The sequence below is a fragment of the Octopus sinensis genome, linkage group LG22, assembly GCF_006345805.1.
Source record: "Octopus sinensis linkage group LG22, ASM634580v1, whole genome shotgun sequence".
NCBI lineage: Eukaryota > Metazoa > Mollusca > Cephalopoda > Octopoda > Octopodidae > Octopus > Octopus sinensis.
The window spans coordinates 10,145,598-10,157,192 of NC_043018.1; the positions used below are offsets into that span (position 1 = coordinate 10,145,598).

The 11,595-nt window shown below is 37.3% G+C and overlaps 1 protein-coding gene across 8 annotated transcripts in view; it reads left to right on the plus strand.

The window, feature by feature from the left end:
* The window catches only part of LOC115223188 (synaptotagmin-1), a 143,257-nt gene extending 131,868 nt beyond the window's left edge, over positions 1 to 11,389 (plus strand). For 6 of the 8 annotated variants that reach the window (XM_029793633.1, XM_036512289.1, XM_029793636.1 and 3 more), the window contains one exon: positions 11,060 to 11,245. In XM_029793633.1, the coding sequence (XP_029649493.1) occupies positions 11,060 to 11,245 (186 nt within the window). Of the gene's footprint in view, positions 1 to 11,059 lie in introns of all 8 variants that reach the window. The other 2 variants (XM_036512288.1, XM_029793634.2) reach the window with 1 other exon arrangement.
* The last annotated feature ends 206 nt before the right edge of the window (positions 11,390 to 11,595 follow it).

An 11,595-nucleotide genomic window follows, 5' to 3' on the forward strand; every position in this document is an offset into this window, starting at 1 on the left:
CCGGCGTGCTAACGTTTCTGCCAGCTCGCTGCCTAAAGACAACTGAATATCGTCATATGTACTACATATCGCCCACCGGATGCCCCAAATCACACAGGCATATTTGAAGACTGCCTAACAAAAATAGGAGAAGTTCTCGCCAAACTGGAACAACAGAATAGTGTATTCTTCATGGGTGACTTTAACTTCCTCAATGTGGAATGTGGAATGGTCCCAGGGATGACAGACCATCAGCAAGCACAAGCAGAATCCCTGCTCCACCCCACAGGCGCCTCTTTCAGGGAGCAAATTGTGCTGCAACCAACAAGGGCAAATAATATACTGGATCTCTGCTTCACAAACAATATGGACATTATCCATAATGTTAAAGTGATGCCGACATTGGTCTCGGATCACAACATAATAGAGCTGTCTATGTATGGACCAAAAGCCCCCGCATACGCACAGCCTATACGAAGCATCCACAATACATATATATATATATACACATATAGCAAAGAAGTTGTGTGTTGGTGAGACAATAGCACATACTGCTGTGGAGCCATTTTTGTCTTCCCCAATAACCATTTCTGCCATTGTTCGCCTGCCATCATCAAACTTAAGAAAACAGGTCTTCATGTCGTTCTACACATCCATAATAGTGGGAAGGATTTCTGTATCGTGGCTGACATTAAGCTTGCCACGAATCTTCATTGGCAATATTTTCCATCAGCTGAGCTGCACAATAGGCTGGTACCTTAACTCCGGTATGACCATCGAATATATATTTCTTTACTACCCACAAGGGGCTAAACATAGAGGGGACAAACAAGGACAGGCAAACGGATTAAGTCGATTACATCGACCCCAGTGCGTAACTGGTACTTAATTTATCGACCCCGAAAGGATGAAAGGCAAAGTTGACCTCAGGACTGGTCAGTAAGGCCATGCAGTAGGCCGAGAGCTGTGGGAATCCTCCATTTACACACGCCACCCCTGCGTACTGCTGAGGCCAAAACGAAGCCCATTCCCAATTCATTATGTTTTCTGTCTTGTGTGCGTCAAGAAAGTTCCCAAGACAACTTGTTCCACAAGATTCTGCACTTGATGGTGTCTGCATACACCAGAATGCTGCTTGCTTCTCCTCTTAATTAAAAGAGACGAATCAGATTTTTAATGTTTCCACTTTATTTATTGTATATTTAGAAACTGAAGCAAGCTTTTGTTTACTTTAAAAAAAAAATAAAACGAATCTGTTATCACTGTTTTTACAAAAAGGGGGAGAAACAAAGATTAATTGGAAACACAGAAAAAACTTATTCCGTATCGAGTATAATTAAGGTTTCTTCCTCTAGTTTGTTTATCAATTTGGTCCAACGTATGAATATCAATTTGATAGGAGTGCATATGGGTGTTGAGTGTACAAAAGCGTAAATACTGCGACAGAAAGGGCGGGAAGGCAAAAAAACGGAGGCGGCAGATATTGGAGTCTGTATGAATGCATCGTTATCTTGCAGGGTTATCATGAAAAACACAAAACAAGGAACTCGTTAGATTAAAATAGAAACACTCTTCTTACCATTTATCAAAAGTTGTAAGTTATCGAATATAAACAACACACATTGGGATTTTATTATTACTTTTTTCCTTTCGACCTTTCGATGTGTAGTTTTTTTAAGCACAACTATTTCGTTGTCGTTTTTGAATCGCAAATAGAAGCGGGAAAATGATGGATTGTCGGAGGGATTCGCTTGCATTTAAAGATCTAGAGCTGCACGTTTGTTACTTATTTTTATATTCACAGCGAAGAAAGAATATCTCTTCCGAGATAATATCGTTTCAGTAATTTTTGTTGACGTCAAATAGTCTTAAAAGGGCGATGCAACAATGATTGTCGAAGGTAAACTTTCGGAGGTGACGGTTGTGGTATCTTCCATAACCGTTTCAATATGGCGGTACTGTGTCAGGCTTAACAAAATATATATTATCCTATCAAAGGCGGCGAGCTGGCAGAAACGTTAGCGCGCCGGGCGAAATGCTTAGCGGTATTTCGTCCGTCGTTACGTTCTGAGTTCAAATTCCGCCGAGGTCGACTTTGCCTTTCATCATCTCGGGATCGATAAATAAAGTACCAGTTTCGCACTGGAGTCGATGTAATCGACTTAATCCCTTTGTCTGACCTTGTTTGTCCCCTCTACGTTTAGCCCCTTGTGGGTAATAAAGAAATATATATATATTATCCTATCACTGAGTCCCTTTATTTATTGCTCTGTGTTTAGGACTTTAGCTGAATATATTATCACATGTTTGGGTTTATTTGTTGTCCTAAATTTAGGTTCATATATTGTCCTTTTAAACTTCGTATACTGGTAGAATGTTTTTATAAAACATCATTTTTTCTTGGCTTTATTGAGAAAATTCTATATGTTGTAACATATTTCCACTTTAATTTCGAGCATTTCGGCAATTTTAATCAATCAATTACCTCCATTTGGGGTGAAAAGATTCTGTGCTGTATGAATATGTCTCTTGTTTAAGAAACAGATTGGGTTTATTTACATTTGCGAAGAAAAAAAGATATCCTTCCCCCACCCCTAACTCTAAATCTAAAATAGATTGAAATGCAATAGATTGATACCAGGGCCATAATTATGGGTGACATTTTCATTTGGCACCGCTAGAAAAAAATCCCATTTTCTGTAGCGGTGTCGTATGAAATTGTCACCCATAATTATGGCCCTGGTATCAATCTATTGCATTTCAATCTATTTTAGGGTTAGGGTGGGGGAAGGGTATCTTCTTTTCTTCGCAAATGTAAATAAACCCAATCTGTTTCTTAAACAAGGGACATATTCATACAGCACGGAATCTTTTCACCCCAAATGGAGGTGAGCGATTGGTTAAAATTGCCGAAATGCTTGAAATTTCAGACGAAATATCTTACAAACTATAGAATTTTCTTAATAAAGCCAAGAAAAAAATGATGTTTTATAAACACATTCTACCAGTATATGAAGTTTAAAAGTGTTTAGTTAACTAGAAATTGTATTGACATCTGTCATTCAAAAGGAAAAGATCCTAATAATTTAGTGTCCTTTATCAACTTTGCTCTGTTTTCACATATTCTCCTATGTTTTGGTTTCACACATTGTCCTGAGTTTGGGTTTAGATGTTATCCGATATTTATCTCACTGTATTATCTTTGCATACACAGTATAGTCAAGCGGTTAAGTAACATATTTGTTTCTTTGTCAAAGGCCCAGTTTCAATTCCACTGCGTGGTATCTGATACAAACCTAATTTTCTAATGTCTTATGCTGACCTATACTTGAAAGTGAAATTTGGTTGACAGAAAGTATATGGAAGTCCTTTGTACGGATTTTACCAGTAATTTAAACTGGCCAGACGTTAAAATAATTTAATCTCTTCCATCAAAATTATAAATTAATTTGTTTCAAATACCAAATTAATAATGACAAAGTTATATCACGAAATTCTTCATTACTAGCAAAATTAATTAAAACAGAGGCAGTGAATTTTAGCAGAAATATGGTAACAAAAGGGTTAAAGTGATCTAAAATCTTCCATCAAAATTATAAATTAATTTGTGTTTCAAATACCAGATTAATAATGACAAAGTTATTTTACTAAATCCTTTATTACTTTGAAAATTTGTTGAAACAAAGGCAGCATATTTCAACAGAAATATGAATACAAAAACGTTTAATGTGGAACAATTTTGTTCTGACATTTATGTATTTACTATTAAATCATTACCAACTTTGTCTAAATCTCCCCTGTTTTCTCATTTTCTTCGTTGTTTTGCTGTAATTTTGTTGAATCAAGTATTGTCAACTTGTCTCTGTCACCTTTGTCTTAGAAACTTAATCCTCTCATTCTAAGAACGGTCAGTATTGTCATATTTAGTGCTGCACATTGTCTTTTAGTCCGCTTTGTAGTTTCTTTCAGTTGTTTTCTTTGTTTGTTTTTTCATTTGTTTTGTTCCTTAGATATTTTATTGAATTATTTATTTGCTCTAAGTAAGAATTAATCTGATTTCTCCAAGGTATCTCTTCTCTCAAGATCTCCAACAAAATGTCTGAATCTTGTAAACATTAATACATAACTACTATATATATGTGAATATATATTCATATATATATATATATGCGAGTGTGTATGAGCGTGTGTATCGTGTGTGTGTGTGTGTATGTTTTCAATTTTTGCGAGACCTTCAAGTGTATGTGTGTGTGTGTATTTTATATATATATCATCATCATCATCGTTTAACGTCCGCTTTCCATGCTAGCATGGGTTGGACGGTTCAACTGGGGTCTGGGAAGCCCAAAGGCTGCACCAGGCCAGTCAGATCTGGCAGTGTTTCTACAGCTGGATGCCCTTCCTAACGCCAAATATATATATATATATATATATAATTATTTTTAGTTATCTGGGGCCCATATGGATTGTGTACCCCTAAGCTGTAATTTGTTTGGTTTATCCCTAAATCTGGCACTACTCCTGAAGGAGTAGTTTGTTAGACTATCCATCATAGTACACTAATTTACCAGTTCACCAATTTACCAATTTATTCTATTTTTGAAAAACATGTAAAATGACTTATCAAACGTCTTCTTTTAAACAATAAAAATATCAACTTTGCTTTTTATCCTATAAAGGTTGATTAAAAAAAGTACCGTTTGAGAGCAGTGGCTTGGTAGATCATAATCATGACAGTTGACATGTCTTGTGCTATCTGTTCTGGCTCTGCATGTTCTGAGTTCAAACCCTGCTTTGTCACCAAATAACAGTAATTCTTCTGTTGGGAGTTGTGAACAATTCAGGTAATTTCAATGATTTGAAAGGCTAAAACCAGCAGAAACAATTTTATTTGGTTTAACCCAAATACCAACTGCCACCAACTTGAAGAATGGGGTTGGCTGAAAGAATAGTGTGCCAAAAAACCAAGTGAGAAGGTCACTGGTTCAAACCTTATTACTAGTTGTGGATTCTGTCCTTGGTCAATACACTCAACTCTCAATGATCCAGTTAACCTCTCTGTAAATGTGTATACTAAGGATATAAGGTAAAAAAAAACCTTCATTTATGAATGATCATGGGATTGCATCTAGAAAGTTCCCCTCCAAAGCACAAGTCCAAGATTGGTTATGGAAGACCAGCAGTCGCCCATACATACCGGCCTCCCTTCTCCACACCACTAACATTATCCAAGAGAAAGACAAAAGCTGATACAGCTTGGCACCGATAACATCGCAATTCATTTCTACAGCTGAGTGAACTGGAGTAATGTGAAAATAGAGTGTCTTGCTCAAGAACACAACACACAGCCTGATCTGGGAATTGAACTCACTACCTCATGATTGTGAGCCCAACACTCTAACCACTGAGCCAGTCGACTGTTACATGTAGAAGCAGGATGGAGTTGATTTCCTCTAGTAAGAGAATGCCATCTTTGATAAGTGTGTGTCCTATCCAGGGGGAGGTCTGTTTCGCATGAAGTCGCTTGCTAAAAAAGGAAAAAAGAGGTTAAAAACTTTGAGAAAAAATGTTTAAAAATGAGCAACAGAATTATACTAGGTTCATAAACAATATAAAAAATTCTTAGAGTCTGAGAAAATCAATGATGGCCTGTTGTTGACAAAATGATGCCATAAGAATTTGTAGAATGGAATACTCAAACAATAAGACACCTTGGAAACAATATATATATTAGATTTGTTGCCTTGGTAACAAATCATATCAGATTTGTTGCTTTGGTACCAGAATCCATCCTGTCTGCAGCCTTGGTAATAAAATTGATTAGAAATGCTGCTTTGGTAAGAAATTTATTGAGTCTGCTGTTGTCATGGTAGCAAAATTTATCCGATCCACTGCTGTAATAAATGAATCTTCTGCCAATGTTGGACTTAAATCTCTTAAGCAGTCCAACACCACCACCACCACCTCACTCTTAACTTTTCTGTTACCATATTGCTGCTGAAATACACTGCCTTTGTTGCAGTTAGTTCCAAAAGTAATGGAAAATTTTGTAGAATATCTTGGATTATTAAGCTTGTGTGTGGAACATAAATGAACATAAAATTTTGATGGAAGATTTTAATTTAGAATTATAATTTTAGTTTGAATTATAAAACCAGGGGCAGGCTCAAGCAGGTTGGTGCTAAAAGGGTTCGATCTTTTTGTTACCATTTTTCTGTTAAAATATGTTGCCTTTGTTTCAATAAATTTTTAAAATAATGAAGTGTTTTTGGTAGAATATCTTGGATTATTAAGATGGTGCTTGGAACATAGATTAACAAAGGAAGCATATAATGCAGACTACTTTAAATAAGAATTTTGCATCATAGAACCACAAGCAGTCTCTAGCAGAATGATGCCAAAATGGTTAAGTGATTTTAGCACAGTCCATTCAGTTACAAGCACCAGGTCTGAGAATGGTTCTCTCCTTCCTCCCAGTGGCATCAGGGAATTATGGGTGTTGTCCAATATTCACCAAAATAAATTATGAAAAGAAAAGAAGAGTCATTAGATGGGAGGAATGAAGGTCAAAGAATTAGTCAAAGAGAATATTTGGTTTAGAACCTTACATTGAAGTGCTTCAGTCTTCAGTTTTAACACAGTCGATGTCCATTTATCATCATCACCATCGTTTAACTTCTGTTTTCCATGCTAGCATGGGTTGGACGGTTCGACCGGGATCTGGGAAGCTAGAAGGCTGCACCAGGCCCCAGTCTAAACGGGCAGAGTTTCTACAGCTGGATGCCCTTCCTAACGCCAACCACTCCATGAGTGTAGTGGGTGCTTTTTACGTACCACCAGTACAGGTGCCAGGCGAGGCTGGCAACGGCAACGATCAGATTGGTGCTTTTTATGTGCCACCAGCACGGAAGCCAGTCAAGGAGGCGCTGGCATTGGCCAAATTATAATTTATAATTATATAAAATTCTTTCAGTCATTGACAGCAGTTTCTTCATGAACAAAAATCAACATAAACGTCTTTGATTGGCAAATGCCGAAAGACCTTTCAATATTGGTACTATTAACATATGCACCATATGGTTGGAGCATAAGTTAACCCTTGAGAATTTAAACTGACCATATCTGTCCGATCGTGGTCGATGCCAGCCACACTCCCACACCCTGACTGGCTCCTGTGCTGGTGGCATGTAAAAAGCACCATCCGAACATGGCCGATGCCAGTGCCCCCTGACTGGCTCTCGTGCCAGTGGCATGTAAAAAGCACCATCTGAACATGGCCGATGCTAGTGCCCCCTGACTGGCTCCCATGCCGGTGGCACGTAAAAATCACATTCTACACTCTTGGAGGGGTTGGCATTAGGAAGGGCATCCAGCTGTAGAAATATTACCAGATCAGATTGGAGCCTGGTGCAGCCTCCTGGCTTGCCAGTCCCCAGTCAAACCATCCAACCCATGCCAGCATGGAAAACGGACGTTAAACGATGAGGATGATGATGATGACGCCCTAAGGTCGATTTGTGCAACTAAAACCTTCAAGGTGATGCTCCAGCATGGCTGCAGTCAGATGACAGAAACAAGTAAAAGAATAAAAGAATACTTGTGCGCATGTGTGTGTGTGTGTGTGTGTTTGCCTCCTGTGCCAAAAAGTACTGTCACAAAAAACAGGCTGAGTATCTCTTCAACTATGCCAAACCATCCGAGCCCAAACAGCCCAACCCGATCCTCTTATTCCAATAAACACTTACATGTTTACAGTTACAAATCGGGTCTTCTTTGATGAGTTGCAGACATGGCTGTGTGGTAGGAAGTCTGCTTCCCAACCACATGGTTCAAGTTTCAGTCCCACAGCACAGCACCTTGAGACAAACGTTTCTCTACTGTAGCCTATGGCCGACCAAAGCCTCATGAGTGCATTTGGTAAATGGAAACTGAAAGAAGCCTGTCATATATATGTATAAATATATGTGTGTGTGTGTGTGTATGGCCTTTAGCGTTAGGAAGGGCATCCAGCTGTGGAAACTCTGCCAGATCTGATTGGAGCCTGGTGCAGCCATTTGGCTTGCCAGTCCTCAGTCAAATCATCCAAGTATGGAAAGTGCTAGTATGGAAAGCAGATGTTAAACGATGATGATGATGTGTATGTATGTATATATATATATATACATATATATACATACGTGCCTTTTGTGGCTATAAGGGTCTTTGACTCTTGTTTCTAGCAATGTAGATGCTACCCCACACCCTCACTCACTATTAATAATGATTGAAATTTTCTATTTTGGTTTTATATTGTCTAACCACCTTCGTTATTTCATATATATATATATATGGATAGATAGGCATACCACATACACACGTGTCTGTGTGTGTGAGTTTTTGTGTTTGTCTCTCACCACTGCTTGACAACCAGTGTTGGTTTGTTTGTGTCCCCATAATCTCGTGGTTCAGTCAAGGAGACTGACAGAATAAGTGCTAGCCTTAAACGAAAAAAAAGTAAGTACTGAGGTCAGTTCCTTTGACCAAAAATTATTCAAGGTGCTGCCCCAGCATGGCCGCAGTCTAATGACTGAAACAAATAAAAGAAAACAAAAAAACATTTTCACTCTAATTTTCTCTAATTTCTCCAAATTCTTTAAATTTCTTCAAATTCTTCTGCAAATGTCCAGCCAGTGTTTCTCAACCATTCTTTTTTTTATACTTACGGACTCCTTTGGTTCCTCATTGGCTCAGATAGACTCTCCTAGCCATTCGATGTTTTAAAAAACCCAATTATATTTTTATAATTAAAAATTATTAGAAATCATATAAAACAATCATTAAAATATTCTGTGTATTGTAGAAGCATAACCAATTTATTGCAGATGAAGTTAAATTAAAGAAAGGTCTTATATGGATCCCCAAGCATCATATGCCCCCCACCCCAAAGGCCATATGGACCCTGGTTGGGAATCACTGCGCTAAACATCTTTTCTCAAATATTTCTTTCTTCTTTTGACTGCACTGCATGGCTTTTGCTGTTTTGTTTTTATTCAAATTTATATTTTTGAGGTGAGAAGACATATGTGTTTCTTAAACTTTGATAAGAAGGTAATCCTTACCAAAAATTTATTTATTCATTTGTTTGTTGATTAATTTGTATGTTTATTATTTACTTTTTCAAACTGACAAAGATAAAAACGATATACTCATTCCAGTAATATAACTAAGTAAATAAGAAGATTCACAGAGGTTTTAAGATTAGGATAATAATCAGAAATGTAGTGATGATAATGATAATGATGATGATGATGAAGATGATGATTACAATGATGATGATGATGATGATGATAGTGATGACAATGATGAAGATGATGATGGTGATGACGATGATGAAGATGATGATGGTGATGACGATGATGAAGATGATGATGGTGATGACGATGATGAAGATGATGATGGTGATGACAATGATGAAGATGATGATGGTGATGACGATGATGTATACAGTTATGACCCTGTTACTGTTGTGATGACAATAAGAGCGACACTACTCCTGATAATAGTAATGATGATAAGGATAATAACGATGATGCTGATGCTGATAGTGGGGATGATGATGATGATGATGAATCCCCAAAGTTAAGAACACAAGAATCAGAATAATAGCAATTTTCTTATTAAGCTAAACAACAGATACATTTTTATATGATTTGATTTTTGCTTTCTTGATGATGTTGCAGTTGCTGCTGTTTTGGTTTGTTTTAGGGAACACAATTCATAGAACGGAGTTGATTGCAATGAAGAATTATGATTCTGTCAGAGTACTGACCATTATTATTATTATTATCATTAAGTTTGTTCATTTTCTTTGACCATTGATGATTGGTGTTGGTGTGTTTACATCCACCCCCATAACTTAGCAGTTCAGCAAAAGAGACTGATAGAATAAGTACCAGCCTTAGAAATAGAACTGGGTCAATTTGTTTGATTAAAATTCTTCGAGGCAGCCTGTATTACATTTACTGTTAGCTGGAGAAGAGAGAAGAGGGAGAGAGAGTTGTTAGCTGAGGCTGAGCTGAGGGGTGGTGAGAGGTAGACTGTGGAAAGGGAAAGGGAAAGGGATAGAGAAGGTAGAAAAAGAGGGAGAGAGATAGAGAAAGAAATGAGGAATGGAGAGAGGGAGAAAAGTGATGGATGGAGGGCAGGAGGGAAGGAAAGACAGAGAGGGAGGGAGGCAGAGAAAGAGAAGTGATGGATGGAGCAAGGGAGCAAGAGAGGTAAGGAGAGTAAGAGAGAGGGAAAGTGCAAAAAGGAAAGGAATATTATCAACATAAGGCGGTGCCCCAGCATGGCCACAGTCTAATGACTGAGACAAGTAAAAGATAAAAGATATCATGTCAACCCTTTTGTTACAATATTTCAGTTGAGATGCCCAGAGCTTCTTTCAATTATTTTAAATATAATAAAGAATTTAATAAAATAACTTAGTTATTATTAAGCTAGTGTTAAGAACATAAATTGTTTGGTGGAAGATTTTAATTCAGAACTTTTGAAAACAAAATATTTGAAGTACAGAGCCAGAGGTGGTTTTAGGCAGGTTGGTGTCAAAAAGGTTAAATAATGAGAGAATTCATGAGGTGCAGACAGAACAGTGAGAATCTAAGCAATAATGTATCTATTCATTCTTAAAACATTCTGCCAGATTTAAATGTTTCATGGTTGTCAATGGATACGGAAATCAAAAGAGAATATATCCTGCATTTCAGAATTCTACCTTACAGAAATTTTCAGGAATGCAATGTTTCCATGGTTTCGGGTTCACTCCCACTGTGTCGCACTTTGGGTAGGTGTCTTCCACTATAGCCCCGAGCCGGCCGGAGCTTTGTGATTGAATTCGGTAGGTGGAAGTTACTGCCGTGTGTGTATCTGTGCGTATAGCTGCTCAGTGCCTCTCCGAAAGAGAGAGAGGGAATAAGGGATACCGTAGACTATTTCTTGGTTTCAGACATTATATTTCCCAAGACATTCCGTTGTTTCATTTTCACTAACAAAAACCTTTTTTTTTTTTTTTTCTTTTTTTCTTCTTCTTATCTTTTTACAGAAAGTGTCCCTTTACATCACAGTCGTTGATTACGATCGTATCGGGACGTCCGAACCTATCGGACGAACCTTCCTTGGCTGCAACTCCACTGGTACTGAATTGCGTCATTGGAGCGACATGTTGGCTAATCCTCGCCGACCAATTGCGCAATGGCATACTCTTCAAGAAGTGCCCGAGAAAAATTAGGGCACTCAATACCATGGACTCCGCACTATTTCTTCGATTTCCCTCAGTTTTAGCTGTACAGTTTCTCCTAACCCTCTCTATTTCAGCTTATTTTTTTACAGCATATTTAAAATATTATCCTTACATTTTTTTAGAAGAAATATACAAATAATTGAATAGGTTTAAGTTCATTTCATAGTGTCTTATGATGTATAATAGATATCATGATATATCTTAGAGTCTTATGATATGTAATACAAAGTTAGGACATATAATAGTCTTTTGATAATATAATCCAATGTTTTTAATTATTCATATACATGTATTATATATATATATATATATGCATATTTATATATATATATTATGTA